Source organism: Urocampus carinirostris, chromosome 7 (genome assembly GCF_059441175.1).
Source record: "Urocampus carinirostris isolate Australia breed hairy pipefish chromosome 7, RoL_Ucar_1.0, whole genome shotgun sequence".
In the NCBI taxonomy this organism is placed as follows: domain Eukaryota; kingdom Metazoa; phylum Chordata; class Actinopteri; order Syngnathiformes; family Syngnathidae; genus Urocampus; species Urocampus carinirostris.
The window spans coordinates 78,698-95,416 of NC_142355.1; the positions used below are offsets into that span (position 1 = coordinate 78,698).

At 49.0% G+C, this 16,719-nt stretch overlaps 1 protein-coding gene across 8 annotated transcripts; it reads right to left on the reverse strand.

Annotated features, from left to right (window-relative positions):
* Positions 1-2,846: 2,846 nt before the first annotated feature.
* Positions 2,847-16,633, reverse strand: nox5 (NADPH oxidase, EF-hand calcium binding domain 5). 8 transcript variants are annotated; one of them, XM_088339415.1, is made up of 18 exons: positions 16,562-16,633; positions 14,987-15,106; positions 10,953-11,117; positions 10,724-10,874; positions 9,314-9,524; positions 9,006-9,243; positions 6,810-6,963; positions 6,364-6,536; positions 6,109-6,291; positions 5,920-6,052; positions 5,754-5,848; positions 4,651-4,833; positions 4,537-4,581; positions 4,349-4,473; positions 4,183-4,267; positions 4,012-4,111; positions 3,537-3,703; positions 2,847-3,432 (listed from the first exon to the last, which is right to left on the reverse strand). In XM_088339415.1, exons 3-18 carry the CDS (start codon positions 11,064-11,066, stop codon positions 3,301-3,303), a joined length of 2,289 nt encoding a protein of 762 aa, XP_088195541.1. In that variant the 5' UTR covers positions 11,067-11,117; positions 14,987-15,106; positions 16,562-16,633; the 3' UTR covers positions 2,847-3,300. The 8 variants fall into 8 exon arrangements, with proteins under 8 accessions (XP_088195541.1, XP_088195540.1, XP_088195538.1 ...); XM_088339414.1 differs by having other exon boundaries at positions 4,349-4,581; positions 5,920-6,031; XM_088339412.1 differs by having other exon boundaries at positions 4,349-4,581.
* Between the last annotated feature and the right edge of the window lie 86 nt (positions 16,634-16,719).

Below are 16,719 nucleotides of genomic sequence, written 5' to 3' on the forward strand. Positions count from 1 at the left end.
GCAAACAAAAAGGAGTGTCACAGCAAGCAGCAAGATGTCAGACAAACATGGTCAAGTCATGTTTATTTGTGACACCCTTAATCACAAAGAGTCTCAAGGGGCTGCACACAACACAGATTATTGCAAACCACAGACTATTATGACACCATCCCCTGATCTAAAACCAACATGAGGGCTAGGGAGAAACTCAAACATTTTAGCTAAGATTGAAAAAAGCTGTTCTAGTAATATTCCTCAAATGCGTTTGAAAGGACAGATCGGGGTCAAATATGACACCTACATTTTTAACTGAGTTGCTCTGGGTGGTATTCCATTTGTCAATGTTCAGAGCAGTTTTTGAGAACAAGTCACGGCATTTAGACGGACCAATAACTAGCATTTCACTATTTTCAGAGTTAAGGAGCAAGAAGTTGAGCGACATCCGTTCTTTTATCTCAGTGAGGCAGATTTCTCCATCAGAAGATAAAGTTTAGTGTCATCTGCGTCGCAATGGAAACTAATATTATACTTGCGAAGCATGTCAATGCTAAAAAGAAGGGGGCCAAGTACTGAACCCTGCGGAACACCACAGGTAACACTAAAGGGCTCAGATGTCATTTTGCCATATTTAAGACAGTACGTCCTATCTGAGAGGTAGGATCTGAACCATGAGAGAGACCAATCCGTTTTTCCAACCGTTCTAGTAAGATATTAGGCTCCACAGTGTCAAAAGCAGCACTAAGGTCCAGCAGCAGCAAGAGTGATGAAGCGCCGGAGTCCATTGCCAGTAGAAGATCTTTAATCAGGGCTGTCTCAGTAGAGTGGTTAGCCCCGAATCCCGATTGCATGGATTCGAAAAGATTGTTATCGGATATAAAATCATTCAGCTGCTGTGCCACAACTTTTTCCAGTACTTTAGAAAAACCGATAGGTTTGACACAGGTCTGTAGTTCCATAAGCTTTCTGGATCAAGGTTGAGTCGTTTCAGTGTAGGTTTAATAACAGCAGACTGGAACAACACATGAGGAGAGTGATATGTTTATAATATTTAGAACTGAAGGTCCAAGGACCCCAAAAAGACCTTTAATCAGCAAACCCGGAAGCGGGTCAAACAGGTTTGGCCGTATTCACCACCTGTTTAAGATTATCAAGTGACAGATAGCTAAATCGGGAAAAAGTCACTGGACAGCCACCATCTATAGATTTCAGACCTTTAATATCTGATGGATTAACATTGTCTTTAGAAATCTCTTCTCGTATGCGTTGAATCTTCTTATTAAAGAAGACCATAAAGTCATGGGCTGAATGGGTACAACTATCTGGAATAATCTGTTGCCTCGTTAGCAACGCTACAGTGTCATAAAGGATTTTGGGGTTATTCTTTTGTGCCGCAATCACCTTCAAAAAATGGGTGATTTTGCAGAGGCAAGGGCTGCTTTGTACTTGAACAAGCTGTCACACCAGGTTTGATGGGAAGCCTTAAAATAGGTAGGGGGCCATTTTCTTTCCGATTTTGCACAGTCTCGTTTAAGCGATCGAGTTTCATCAGTATACCAAGGCGTGCGTCTGTTAGGTCGTGATTTAAGCCGTAGCGGCGCCACGGAATCCGGGAGCCTTTATATAAAGGAAACGACGCAAGTACTCCTGAAAGAAAATCCGAGCGCTCAGATACTAGCCAGTGCAAATATTGCGCCCGCTAAATCCGTTTCTTGAATACAACATTGAGCCAGCACCTCAAATGGAACTAAATAAAGAAATGAAAGTGGAATCCTCAACCATAAATTGCCACCAATGTCAAAGAAATACTTCATTCTTTTGTAAAAATGAACATTCGTATGACAGTTCAGGTATTTTTGTCTAGTATTCAAATCAATATTTTTTATTGAGGAAAAGCCTTTTTGTACCACCAAGGGGCACTGAATATTACGGACTGTCTCTTTAAAGTGGGGTTCTTTTTTTCTAAATTGTCTATATTTTAGAGGTTAGTAAAATAGCTAACAAAAATGTACTTACTGTTACTTCAGAATAATAGGACTCAAGTAAAAGTAAAAAGTAGTCATCCAAAAAAATGACTTAAGTAAAAAAAGTACTTGGTAGCAACATTTTATTTATTGACTTTTTTTTAAAACAACCATTCAAATGAATCACAAAATCCCGGAAGTCCGTACATTCAACTATGAATAGAAATGAATGTAATCGAGGTAAATGTGAATCTACCGCTATATACACAGCGCATGCAGTACAGTAAAAAGAAAACCTTTCAAACCCTGCTCACAAGTGTCACCTAGTGGCTAAGTAACTGGTTCAATGTAGCCCAATGTAGCGGAGCAATAGGACACCTTTTTTACAATTCTACTCAAGTAAACAAAAAAGGATTTTTCCCTAATTCTCTCTCCCTTTTTATCCAAGTCTCTTTTACTTTCTTTCTTTTTGTCAACATTTCTTTAATTTTATCATCCCGATTCTTCCTCTCCCTCTCTTTTGTTTCTCTCAATTTTGTCCTCTCCCGCTCTCTTGTTTCGCTCTCATTTTCTCTCTCTTTCTCCTTCTCTCTCCCTTCTTTCTGTCTCCTTTTCCCTTTGGAGAGAGAGCTCTCCATTCCCTCTCTCCATTCACCCTCCCTCTCTTTATTCTTTTTCCATTCGCTCTCCATTTTCCCACCCTCTCTCATTCTCTCCATCCTCTCTTCATTTTCTCCCCCTCTCTCTCCCCCTCTCTCAATCTTCTCTCTCTCTCTCTCTCTCTCTCTCAATTTTCTCTCTCCACTCTCCCTCCCTCCCTCCCTATCCATTCCCTCTCTCCTTCTCCATTTTGTCTTCCCCCTCTCTCCCTCTTTCTCCATTCACTCTCTCCACCCCTCTCTCTTTCCATCCCTGTGTTTATTCTGATTCCACTTCCCGTCATTCTGGTTAACATTCGTGTTCCGAGCTAAGTTGGCGAAATTGGACCTCGGCGCCCTCGGGGCCCCGGTAGCCGTCCGGGTCCGTCTCTCCAGGGGCGCCCCAGAAAAAGTACAAGCTCCTGGTTGAAGTCCAAATCCAAAAGGGGCACACCTTGATCAGTCCCGGACGGCGGTGTCTTCTTCCTAATAAACGGAAACTTTTTGTGTGTGCTGGAGCAGCTTTGTTATAGGTGGCGCTGTCCCGTTTTGCTTAAAATTCGTGTGTGTCGTTTGTTTTATTTATTGACTTGACGTGACCGGGTCAGGGAATTTTGTCCAGTATCAAGCTGTCCATAGTCCAAGAGCGCCAGTTGGCTAGAAGATCCGGTAGGCTCCCCAACGAAGGAGAGGGTCGGATTTCCAAGAACCGGGTCGCGACGTCAGAAGTTCTCCTTGTAGAAGTTAAAGCCGAAGTGCTCGCATTGAGCTTTGATGACTTTGGCCAGGGCAGGAGAACCGCAATAGAACACGTGAACCTTTCCTTTGTTCTCCTCCGAAATTTTCTGGAAAACCTGAGCGCAAGAACCTGCCGTTAGTCAGGCGATAGGCGGTCGCAGCGCGCGCAAGGAGCAAGATCTCCACTGAAACGAGGTAGGTCTCGGCGGTCGGCTCTGACCTTGGCCCACTCGGGCCGTCCGGGCTGCGTTCTGGTTCTCAGGCCCGTGATGGAATCTCTCTTCTCCTTCTTGGCCAGCAGGTCTAGAGCCATCTGCAACCCGATGGCCTTCATGTCGTTCTTGCACAAGGCCGAAGTCATGTACATGTGCATCTCCAGGAAGCGACCTAGCGCGGGAGACGGGATCGTGGTCAGGTGATGGATGGCCGTGTCCTAAAATCAGTCCGATCCGGATGATTTTCTAAGGAAACCATCGGCACGTAACTGGCCATGAATGGATTGTGAAAGGGATGAAGGTCCTTATCGTCCAAAAATGGCGACGTGGTTAGAATTGGAATTTCCTCGAGACGAAAGTATTACGCAACCATCCACCAGTAAACGCTGCACTTTAGGGCCCAATTCTTAAAGTCCACGTTTGACTCTAACGTCTTTCACCGGCATTTGAGATCAATTGTTCTACAGTACCGCCAGTCACCTTCCAGCTCGCCGTCGGCCTGGTCCATCTCCAGTTTGGTCAGGAGGCTGACGAACCATTCGAAGGACTTCTGGTCTCGGTTGATCCAGATGAAGTCCACCTGAAGGACCGGCCCAAATTTCCATCGGTCCGTTCTTGGCCCGGTCGCTAACGAGAACAAAAAAGACTCACTTTGCGTAGCTTCATCTCGCTATCCTTGATGTTCTCGCACCAGGAGTAGCTGCAGTTGGGACAGCTCTGCTTCCTGCGGCGGTACCTGCAAACAGAAACGCCGGCGGCGACGCCCCTTGAAGGACGCCGGAGCCAGGTCTTTTGGACGGAGCGGGATTCCAGTCACCTGTACATGATGCTTTGCAATATGGAGGCGAAAGGCGTGATGCCGATGCCCGCCCCGATCAGGACGGCGTGCTCGGAAGCAAAGATCTGTCTGGTCGGGGTGCCGTAGGGTCCGTCCACGTAACACTGCAGGGCGAAGGCCGTCACGGAACTGGGGCTTCCCGACCAGATAGGGCGGCGCTCGCTCACCTTGATGTCGCAGAAGCGGTGATTCTCGCCACTTTTCCCAGAAACCTTAAAGACCGAAATAGCGCACGAGCGTTTGCCGGAAGCGGTTGGCTCTTGAACGCTCGGGTGGCTTACCTCTCTCAGGGGCGGAGCCTCCCCTCTTTCGGCTAGCCTGGGGTCGTCCGGAGGAAGGGGAAGCGGGGAGGAGGTGGCGGGGGGGCCGTCGGGCCGAGGGGCGTTATGGCGATACATAGTCAGCTTCACCGCCTTGTCCTGATCGGACGCCACAGCACCGTTACGTAAACTGGACATTTGCTCCTGAGGGTACGAGCCAGGACGGCAGCAGTCACTCTTTCTATCCTGTTTTTGTCCGTTGTTTTTTTTTCTGTTTTTTTCAGGGGACACCTATGGACATTTGCCCGATGCTTCAAGCTCAGACAAAAACGGCATTGCCGAGACCTGGAACAGGAGCTGTTGGCGTCCTTCTACAAAAAGAGCCTATTCTGGCATACAGCGCCGGAGTTGTAGAGTGGCGCTTGGACACAACTTAACCCGTCTCTCTACGCTACTGGATGGACAGGACGACATCTTTCATTCTGTATCTGTGTTTCTATATCCCTCTGTTTTTCTATCACTCTCTGTGTCTCTATCTGTCTCTCTCTATCTATGGGTCTACGTCTGTCCATCCCTCTCTCTATTTCCGTGTCTCTTTCTCTCTTTTGTGGGTCTGTCTCTCTCTCTCTCTCTCTCTTCCCGTCTCGAACTTTGTGGGTCTATGTGTGTTTGTTTCTATCTCTCTATCTCTGTCTCTATCTGTGTGTGTGTGTGTGTGTGCAATTCTCTCTCCTTTTGTCTCTTTCTCTCTCTCTAGACCATCTATTGGGGTAGGGATCCGCTCCCCCACAACAGGGAACAGCTAGTACTTCTTTCTATTGTTACCAGTAGCGGGATAAGCCTCCTAATCTGATTCCGATACAGCACCTTTACCTGTGTAAAGCGTCGTTTTGCTTTGCAGAGACGAGGCGTACGTCAGTATGGCCGGGCGGCTGCCCCAGCAACGTCACAGCGCACTTTGCGCCCAAAGACAGTACCCGGTTTCAAAACACCACCCTGTGAGTTTCACGATACGTTCCGCCCCTTTAAAGTGGAGTGCCGTGTCCGATCTCCCCGCAAACAATGTTCGCTACCTGTTTAGCAATGACAATAAGGAAGATTCAGCAAGTTTGAGCGTTTCCCACCGGAATCTTGTTTAGTCCGCCCGGAGACTGGCGAAAGTACTCGTAGAGCCGATTGGTCCACTGGCCCATGGAGCGGATGTGCAACCACAGACTGTCTGCGGACAAAAAACCCATCCGGGTTTAAAACGGGCGAGAACGGTGGCGAAAGGGGAAAAAGCTTTCGCACCGGATTGCTCGGGAGCGCTGCTGATGGTGAAAGGATGCCACTCGTACTTGGCGATGGCCGGAATGTTGACGTATACGTAATCTCCGGGCTTGAACTGGAAGAACTGGGGACGCTTGATGACCAGGTGAGTCACCTGAAGGATACCAAACCTGAAATATGACGGCCGACGTGGCCTCTTACGCAGCTCACCTTGGACGGCAGCAGGTTGACCTCCACGATGTAGAGCCCGCCCATTCGGGACACGGCCACGCCCACGATCTTCTCCAGCAGGAAAACCAGACCCGGAACCAGGAACCACTTCCAGAAGTTGGCGCAATGGACCATGAGCAGGGACCACACCCACACATAGGACAGGTGAGACCAGTAGAACACCTGTCGGGAGGAGGTGCTTACGCTGGCGCTGTTTTGAGAGGGAGAATGAGTTTTTTTGCGGGTGCCCCTTACTTCGAAATGTCCGCTGCGTCGCACAAAGGTGCTGGAGCAGAGCACCATGAGGCAAACGACGACCTGCAGGACGACGCCCGTCACCGAGGCCGTGCCTTTCACCCACCCGATGCCGGGACGGGTGGTCAGGAGGTACTCCCAAACGCTGAAACCGCTATGCGAAGACAGTTGAGCTAGGGTGGGAAGGCGACAAAGAACGAGCGAGACGGACGGTGGGAGAGAGAGAGAGATGGTGAGAGAGTGTAAGAGAAGAAGAGATCGAGAGAGAAAGTGAGACGGACGAGAAAGAGACAGAAAAAGAGCGAAACAGAGAGGAAAAAGACACAGGGAGAGCGAAAGACAAGAGTCAGAGAAAGAGACCGGCACAGAGAGAGGGAGAGAGAGCCAGCACACGGCATTACAGGTAGAGTCTGCGTGTTCATTTTTGGAATGTTTTTCTGGGCTACCGAAGTTGCAGACGTGCGCTGTGGTGTGGACGAGCGTGTAGGCCAGGATGGCGTAGCCCACAATCTGATGCAACAGAATATTCTGGTCCAGCGGCAAAACCCGAACCAGCCACGTCACCCGCAACCACGTCAGGCAGCGCCGCAGCATCAGGACCTGCCGGGACAGCGACGCCGCCGTCAGGTGAGGGGACCCGCCCGCCTGTCGCGAAGCCCCGCCCACACCTAACGCCCGCCGCCCGGGGAAGCGGGCGCGGTCGCCTTCGGCCGCGGAACCGCGTCGTGCCCCGGCACGTCCCGAGCGCTTTCGCGGATCTTCCCCGACGCGTTTCCGTCACCCGTTTTCGGGTCTGTGACCGTTCGACCGCTACAAAGTCAGATTTTAGCACGTGCGGTACCCCCTTCCGGATTTCTTTTTTTTTTTTTTTGCATCGTTATTACTTACAAAGGTTTCAGACCCTCAAACCTATTTGTATATCACACAGAGAGAAACCAGGGAAACATAACATGTCCTTTTCCAATGTCAATTCCATTGACTAAGGCACAAGAAAAATCAAAAGCTACCCGGCCTTATGCCCCTTTCTTTTGCCCCCTTCGGCAGCTAGATTACGAATCAAACTTTCACCATCATTGAGTTATAAAGGAGCCTTTGGCACGGCTGTGGAGATTTTTGGCCCACTGGTTTCAAATCTGCAATCTGGAGGGTGAACTGCCAGTTAAAGTTCACACCGCAGCATCTCAATTGGGTTTATATCCGGAATTTGAGCGGGCCACTCCAGAACTTTTATTTTGTTTTCTTTAAAGCATTCAAAGGCGGACTCGCTGTTTTGTTTTGGACAGTTATCCCGCTGCATGATCCAAGAGCGTTTGAATTTGAGGGCACCGACCGACGGCCGGACCTTCTCCTTCAGTATCTTCTTGTAAACGCCAGAATTTGTGATTCCGTCAACCGCGGCGAGTTGTCCTGGTCCCTGGGGAGCAAAGCAGCCCCGGACTGCCGCACTGCCACCCCGTGCTTTGCGGTCGGCATCATGTTGTTTTTGTCAAATGCCGTTTTATTTTCATTTGGGGGCTGCACACCTCCCAAAAAGTTCCATTTTGGACTCATCAGTACACGGAATTTTTCTTCTAAAGTCTCGAGGATAATCAAGATGCTTTTTGGCAGATGTGAGATGCTACTTTGTGTTATTTTGTGTCAACGGTGGTTTTTAGCCTGGGAACTCACTCATGGATGCCAATTTTTGGCCAGTGTCTTTCTTAAAACAGAGTCATGAACACTGACCTCAACCGAGGCCAGCCAGGTCTGTGGTTCCTCGGATGTTTTTCCAGGTTCTTTTCTAACCTTCTGAGCCATCTTTGCAATGGATCCATTGTCACGTAGGGCCAGAAGGGTTTTTTTGTGCCTTACTAAATAGAATTGACATTTGAAAAGCGCATTTTGCTTTTCCTCGTGTTGCCTCCGTGTGATATTTCCATCGGTTTGATGATCGGAAACCTTTGGGAGTGATGAATCTGCAAAAAACACAGAAATCGGGAAGATGTCAAATACTTTTTACCGCACCCAAAAAATATGCATAAAATGCGAGCCCTTTATTTCCGGACGACAGTACCGGGTCAACCGTACTGTGGAGAGTGAGGTCAGATTGCAACAGGGACCTAAGAAGTCATCTTAATGTGTTGTTTTCTGTGAAGAGTAGTGCCGGAGAACGACACGGATGTCGTTTTTGGGTCGTTGTCAGCGGGGTGATTGCCGCGGAATTTGCTCGTGATCGTTCCTCGGGAATTAAAGGAAACTCCGCTCGATAACAAAAAAAAAATAAAAAAATCGACCCGAAAACTAACTCAGATTGATCTGAAAAAACCTAACTCAAAATAAACCAAATCGACTACCTCAACGACTACAAAATAACTACCTCGACTTGACCGATAAACAAGCAAAAAAAAAAAACGATATACAAAAAGTGAGCAAAAAAACTAAGACAATTTGTTGGGGGAGGGATGGGTCATTTTTAGTTTGTTTTTTGGGTCAATTTGAGCTAGATTGTAGCATCAATTTGAGTGGTTTTTCGAGGACGTTCCTTTTTTTGTGTCAATTGTTTGTTTGTTCTTGTCCCGTACTCAAGGCGGCCCCCTCCCCTCCTGCTCTAGACCCGACGGCAAAAGCAGAACGCGGCTCCGACGCGGCCGTATCTCCGTTACCATGACAAAAGTGCAGTTGAAGTTGAGGCACTGGCCGCATCCTTTGGCTAGCATGTACGCGGCGCTAGCGTGGCGATGCTGCAGAACGGCGCCGGCGAAGAGCGCCAGGCTGAGGACGGCGTAACCGCACAGGAACAGCAGTTTGCGGCTGTTGTTGTGCCAGTACGCCCGGGTCAGGTAGCGGGGCGTCCGACGCTTCTTCTGCTCCGACTCGGGAGGTTTCAGCCAGTTGGCGGCGCTGCTCGCCGGAGGAGAAAAAGACTTTGAGAGACCGTCGAAACCGGGACGACCGAGAGACCCTACCCCACCTGATGGTCAGGTTCTCCATGACTTCGGGAAAGTCCTCCAGTTCGGCCTTCAGCTCCTCGAAGGTGATGGCGCCGCTTCGGTCTTTGTCGGCCGACTCGAAGAGCGCCAGGGTCAGGTCGTCCAGTTTTTCCTCCGGCAGGGAGATGGCGCTCTCGCGCAGGCAGGACTTGAGGACCGTGCGCAGCTCGTCCGGATCGATGGAGCCGCTTCCTGCGCACCGCAAACGGAACTTCTTACAAGCGGGGCTTGAACGGGAGTCGGGTGCCCGGCCCCCCCGCGGGAATTTTCACTCTGGCTTTTTACTCAGTTTTGGCTGAAAGCGGAGCTCGGACGCTAACCTCGACTCGACCCCGTTGACCGGAGATCTCCGGTCCGGCTTGAGTTCTCTGCACCTAGCGCCCCAACAAAGGGACACGGTCGCTACTGTCCCATTGCCTCTTTGCCCCCACCCGTCATCTTTTTACTCTGTTTTGGATGAAAGTGGAGGATATTATTTTGTAGATGATTATTTTTGGACGATTTTAACTGAAATTCCTATTTGAGTTGTCGTGCGAGTTGATCATTCGTGGCGTGGTGTCAGATTCACTGTATTTTCATGGTATTTTTCAGTTTTACTCCGTTTTGGATGAAAGCGGAGCTCGGACGCCAAGTCTCCGACGCAACGATGGGAATGTTACTCGGTTGAAGGAGTGTCGGTAGCCGCAGGATTTTGTAAAATGTCACGGCATACATAGTCATAATTCTATGAGTTTTCCGTTTACCTATTTAAGTCACATTATTCACTTAGTAGTAGTTATTGATTTGTCTGTGTTTGCGTGAAGCATTTTACGACTAGTTTGTATCTGGACTTTTGCCACAACTGTAAATTAAATTCTGGTTTCATTGTGCCTTATGACTTTGTACTCCAAAGAGTTTTAATTCCCCCGATGTACTTGCGCTCGCACGCCATCTCGCGACCGACAGTATATCGCTCCGTGTAATCATGTGATTATGTTGAAGCCAATCAGCTTTGTTGTTTTACGCCCGTGTTTTGAATAAATGGGCCATTAGTTATCAAATGTGTGTGACGAGCCGATCTTGGAACCAGATCTAGGGGAAAGCTCAAGTGGGATGCGCCTCCGATGAAAGGGCATTTTCAATGTCTGTTTTCTTTTCTTTCTGGTTTCTTGTTTCATCATTTTCTCAGTTGTTTAATGCCCGCTTGTTAGTTCGTTCCTTGCATTTTCCATTTCGGCTTTTGGTCTTTGGTCTAGATTTTGTCAGCTTAGGTTTGGACATTTGGTCATATTGTGAACCTTTGCTTGTCACTTTGTGCCTCCTTTTTCTTATTAAGTACCATGGCTCTTTTTGCGCAGCCCTGGGTCCATCAGCCCCAAACCTTTACCATCCCCTACGACGGAGCAACTCACCGTCCACATCGTAGACCTGGAAGAGGAAGCGCAGCTTGTCTGTCTCACTGCCGTGGATGAGAAGGTCCAGCGCTTCCAGGAGCTCGTCCAGGCTGATGGATCGACTCCCGTCCGAATCGAAGAGCGAAAAGAAGCGCTCGGCGAAGAAGGACTGAGGCGCAAGGTAAGGAAAGTCGGGCGGCAGGATTCAGAGCGTGCCGGACCCGGAGCGACATGGCGGCGCACCGACCTCTTTGACCTTGAGCGCCGTCTTGAACTCGTCGAGGTCGATCTCCTTGTCGTCCCCGGCGATGCTCTCGAACTGTTTGGTGACCCACTCCAGCCAGCGGGCGTCCTCGTCCATCCCCGACGCCGGACCGGACTTTGCTCAGGCCGCAAATTCGTCCCGGGGAGGCTGAAGGCGATACGCTGGAATCGGTGTGCTGTAGGGTTTCACATTTCATTTCCCTGTATGTTCCCGCACAAAGCCTACGCTCCCATGCTTCTACCGATCCCAAGAGCAAAAAAGAAATCCGCAGGTTGGAGAGCGTTCTCCATTGGTGCTGTGGAACGCTCTCCCCTCTGAGATCCGCGACCTCCGTGGAAGTGTTTCAATCGAAGCTTAAAAGACCATCTAAGGCTCTGGAGCCGATGAAAGATGTCGAGCGGACATTCTTTTATGTCGACGACCGTTCATTTTCTGTAGAGCCCTTTGAGACTTGTTGGGATTAAGGACCAAAACAAATCAAATTGACGAGGGTGATGCCGGTGTTACGGATACACCGCTCCCTCTCCGGCAGAGTGCGGCTAGCCAGACGCTCACTAAACCGCTCTTACACAGAAAGGAGAAGCCATCCCACATGATTCTACTTTTCAGATTCAGATTCAGATTCAGATCTACTTTATTGTCATTCTAGTACACGTGTATACAGAACGAAATGTCGATACATCTGACCCGCACAGTTTCCTTGAATGTACAGATATAAGTAAAAGTTGTATTGTATTATGGCTACGTATAGTATTTTACCATGGTGCCGATAGTGCAAGAGGAGTAGCTAACCAGATGTGCAAAATGGGCAGTCAGGTTAACAAGTCAGGTAAACAGTAACATTAACACTGTAACAATAACGCTGTAAGTACAATAGTGCAGAGAGCAAATGTGCAAGGAGTGGCAAGCTATAAAGAACTGCCAGTAGTGCAAAAAGTCAGATTAGCAGCCGTTTAGATTTAGGTTAACTATATGTTAGATTGACCATTTAACAGTCTAATGGCCAGGGGGACTAGACTACTGCGGAACCTGGTGGTCCTGCACCGCACACTGCAGTACCTCTTCCCAGAGGCTAGCAGAGTGAACAGTCCATGATGGGGGTGAGAGGGGTCCCCGATAATGTTCTTAGCATGGGATAGGCAGCGCTTCTGGCCAATGTCCTGAATGGAGGGAAGTGTAGTCCCGATTATTTTCTCTGCTGTCCTCGTTACCCTCCTCACACTACCCCAGTCGGTAGCGCTGCAGCCTCCACACCACACAGAGATACAGCTGGTCAGGATACTCTCTATGGTGCCCCTGTAGAATGCGATGAGGGAAGGTCGGGGCAGGTGGGCTCTCCTCATCCTCCGCAGGAAGTACAGGCGCTGCTGTGCCCTCTTAACCAGTGATGCAGTGTTCACGGACCAGGTGAGTTTGTTTGTAATGTGCACCCCTAGGAACTTGATACTGCTGACAACCTCCACAGCCTTGTTGTTGATGCAAAGTGGGGCATGGTTGGGCTGGTTTTTCCTAAAGTCGACAATGATCTCTTTAGTTTTGTCAACATTCAGGACCAGGCTGTACCAGCCCACCAACTGCTCCACCTCCTCTCTGTAGGCCAGGTCGTTGTCGTCCCTGATGAGGCCCACCACTGTTGTGTCGTCAGCATACTTCACGATGTGGTTTGTGGCGGACCTAGGGACGCAGTCGTGTGTCATCAAGGTGAACAGCAAGGGGCTCAGGACACAGCCTTGGGGGGAGCCCGTGCTGAGGTAGATGACATCTGAGATGTTCTGACCTATCCGCACTGATTAGGGTCTGTCACTGAGGAAGTCCAGCAGCCACTTCCGCTGGGGGGTGTTGAAACCCAGGAGTCTCATTTTGTCTACCAGATGTTGTGGGATGATGGTGTTGAATGCTGAACTGAAGTCCAGGAACAGCATCCGCACATGGGTGTTCTTCTCCTCTAGGTGTGTCAGGCTCAGGTGAAGCGCAGAGGAGATGGCATCCCTGGTGGAGCGGTTTGTCCGGTAGGCAAACTGAAAGGGGTCGAATGAGGAGGGGAGACTGGAGGTGATGTGCTCTTTAACCAGTCTCTCAAAGCACTTCATTATGATAGGAGTCAGTGCAACGGGCCGGTAATCGTTGAATGATAAGATCTGGGGTTTCTTTGGCACTGGGATGATGTTGGCAATTTTGAAGCATGATGGTACTTTGGCTTGGTCTAGCGAGGTGTTGAAAATGTCTGTTAGTACACAAGCCAGCTGATCGGCGCACTCCCTAAGTATCCGCCCCGGAATGTTGTCCGGGCCTGGAGCCTTCCTTGTGTAGACCCCTCTCAGGGTCTTCCTCACGTCAGTTGAATCCAGGTGGAGTGCTCTTTCGTCCTGATTTGGAACCGCTTTCGCTGCAGGGGTGCAGTTTTGTGCCTCGAACCTTCCAAAGAATTTGTTGAGGTCATTCAGAAAGTCCATGCTAGTGTCCTGCACTGGGGCGGTGGTTGGCTTGTATTTGGTGATGGCCTGAATGCCTTTCCACATATCCCTGGTGTTGGTTGTACTGAGGAAACGTTCCTGGATTTTTTGACTGTGCGTTCGCTTTGCTAGTCTGATAGCACGGTTCAGGTTAGCCCTCGCTGATCTCAGCGCCTCCTTGTCACCAGATTTAAAGGCAAGGTTCCGTACTTTTAGTTGTTTGCGTATCTCAGCAGTCATCCAGGGCTTCTGATTGGCACGGGTGCATGTACAATGACAAAGAGCAATCATTCGACCGCAATTCTGTCGTCTTTTGCCCGTACATCTCTAGTTGTTATTTGGTTACAGTGGTATACTCTCAGTTGGTAAGGACGTCATCTCGAGGTAAGTTTGACATTCGAGGGTTTTAATGGCAGAGCGAGGCCGCCTGGCAAACGATGACTTTTCACGTGGGGTCCCGGTCTCCATTTTACGCAATACCCCATTAGCCACGGCCGTCTGCCCATCCCCGCAGTGACCTGAACCGCGTCCGAATCCCCGTGCCGTCTCGCTTTGTTTACCGACGGAGCGAACCGCGACTGCGATGGACTCGGACTTCGGCCGTCGGCCTCAAAACGGCACAGCGGCCACTTGAATGATATTAGAGTTGCGGGAAAATGAGCTGCCCCAACAGAACTTTGATAAAGATTCATATCGCTAAAATGTTACCTTGTAATCCGAAAAGTCCGGATATGTCTTTGCGCGCAGATTCACGATCGATTCTCGAGCAGCTCGACGACCCCGTTCAAACCGGGCTTCCCGTACCTCGGAGGTGGTCACCTAGCGGGTTCAGACGACACGCTAGTCAGAACCCCTAGCGCTACGATTGTGCCGTGCACTAAAAGATGTTCGTGCCACGTGTCCTGAAGCCGGGCATACAAAAACCGGCCTTTCTCAAGCAACTAAGGCAAAGCGAGCTCCGGCCTGCCTGAGTCAAGACCTCTCAAGGTACCTGTACGGCAGAAAAATGACACAACTGCTGATTTTGGTGCTGGGGACAAATACTTTGAACGTACCATTGGAAATCTCTGCTAATTTCTCTCATGATCCATTTCCCCTTTCTACAATATCCTCACCACTTTTTCCACCTCTCCACAAAAACTCCACTCTGCCCCATTCCCTCTTGTTACAATGTTTGTCTATTGACCCGTTGTGTGAAGAAATCCCACGGTGTTGTAGATCGACCAATGGATGAGCTTGTTTTCGGATGAACAATTCTTGCCAAAATGGATGAAATGCAAACTGATATGGAAAAATAACGTGTTGACGTTGAGAATACGAAACTAAAAAAAAAAGAGAATTTTTGTGGTGGTCCTCTGGCGTCCTCTGTTGGGTCACCTGAATAACTACGATTCGTCCCTACTAGCGCCATTCTAAAACCGGTGCTGAAGAAAACAAAGATCCAAACGACAGCAGGGACAAGAGGCGCAATATAAGGCCCAAAGCCGGTGGCGCCCCCCAAAAAGAGGATCGTGGAATTGCATGAATAATGGATCATGGTGGGAAGGTGTACGTCTTAAAGACCTTCAGGAACTTCCGCTGGCACCAGAACCGCACCAGAGTTGGCCACTGGATGAAGATCTTAAGCACATTTTGAAGAACTTCAACCTCCTTGCTTCATTGAAGATGATGACCAAATATGACCTGGAAAAAAAAGCAGCCAAAAGCAATCATGTTCGCGCGGCACCGACAAAAGACACCGGACCAGTTTGAGCTTTCATGAGTGGTCGAATGAAAAGACGAGAGTCCGAATGAACCTTTAGAAAAGTCGTTGATTCCACGAACAAAACCGTTTCAAATCAACGATCGAAAACGAAGACTCTTACTTGGTTTATGGCAGCGCTTCTCTATTATCTTCTGTCCCGCCGCCCTCGGAAGAAGAACCACCCCCACCCACAAAAAAAATCATATTTTTGGATCACACTTTTTGAAGTACACCGCTGTAAAACACAACATCTCGATTGACGTAGAAGAGAGTTCAAAAAGAAAGAACTCTGGAGCAACGCACAAGAACGGAAAAGATTTGAAACGCATCTGAAACTCCAAAACAAGTACAAGTCCCGTCAACATTTTGGACGACGTCAAATCATGTTCTAAAAAATGAAATGATGTGAAATGAAATGATGTCGAGGACTTTCGACCGATAAAAAAAAACATTCTAAACTCAAGTACACAACATTTAAAAAGCTTCAAAACAAAAATCGATCAAATCATGAGTGTCGATTTCATCCCAAAACGCTGTGAAGGAATCGGCGCGATTTGCAATACTCAGCTCGACACTGCTCCCTAGTGTAGTAAAGGTGCAATTGCAATGGATTACAAAAAAAGTCCCCGATGTTACGCGTCCTCAAGGGGGCGCACCCCACCATTTGAGAACTCGTGGTTTTAGGCGATGAGATCAATCTTGGTTAACTAACGCGGTTTTATTTCCGTTTCAGTTTGACGAGCAGTCGTAACCTCTAATCACTTATTTGGAGTGGCATTTTGTGCGCACCGATAGAGTTTGGGAATCCATCTAAAACGGTTTCTTGTGTCTGAATTGAAAGTCAGGCACTAAAGAGTTCCAAAGACAATTGAAATGAAGGACAAGAAGGTTGATCCGATAAGCAGAGAAAACAATTCAGGGGATCCGAGGAATAATCCCATTCCTCCCGCAACCTTGATGTAACGTTCGACGACGAATCGAATCCAAACGTATTTGTCGGGCACTTTTCCGGCAAAACTCGGCCAAAGCGCTGTTCGGATCCTGGCTGGATTCCTCGTCTGGGGTTAGCTCGCCGCTCGGATCTCAGACATTCTCGGTGTGAGGAATCAAAGACTTTTCTCAGGAGGGGGATAAAAACCTGTTCAAAACTCAAGAGCTTTGGTCCATCGACTGGCCGGTGGAGCCCATGAACGAAAAGAATGTCTTGTTCACAGTCGCTATTGCTAATCTCGGGTGGGGTGCCTCCTCTACTTTTTGGTGCTCGTTCTGCCCGCAGCGACCAAAGACACGCTATTTGATGGTTCTTCTTTTACCGATCTTTGTCGAATAACAAATCACGGTTGTCCTTCTAAGCGGCTTTGGAACGCGGGTAACATGACGAAAGGCGTTCTTACCCGCTGGCGCTCGGCGTCTTCTTCAGCTGCCGGCCGACCTTCATCGTCTTCATCAGCAGCTGCCGGTGACAGAAGCCCCCCCCCACCCCTTGTCTATAGGGTCCGGGCGGAGGCAGAGCCTACTTGAGCGCAAAGACGGCGACAAAAGACAAACACGT

What these genes read in the sequence shown, in the direction of transcription:
- nox5 (XM_088339408.1), bottom strand. Translation starts at nt 11,066, where the DNA reads ATGGACGAGGACGCCCGCTGGCTGGAGTGGGTCACCAAACAGTTCGAG. An exon ending in CGGCGCTCAAGGTCAAAGAG is followed by an intron (nt 10,875 to 10,952) that starts GTCGGTGCGCCG and finishes CTTGCGCCTCAG; the next exon opens with TCCTTCTTCGCCGAGCGCTT. An exon ending in ATGGAGAACCTGACCATCAG is followed by an intron (nt 9,244 to 9,313) that starts GTGGGGTAGGGT and finishes TCCGGCGAGCAG; the next exon opens with CGCCGCCAACTGGCTGAAAC.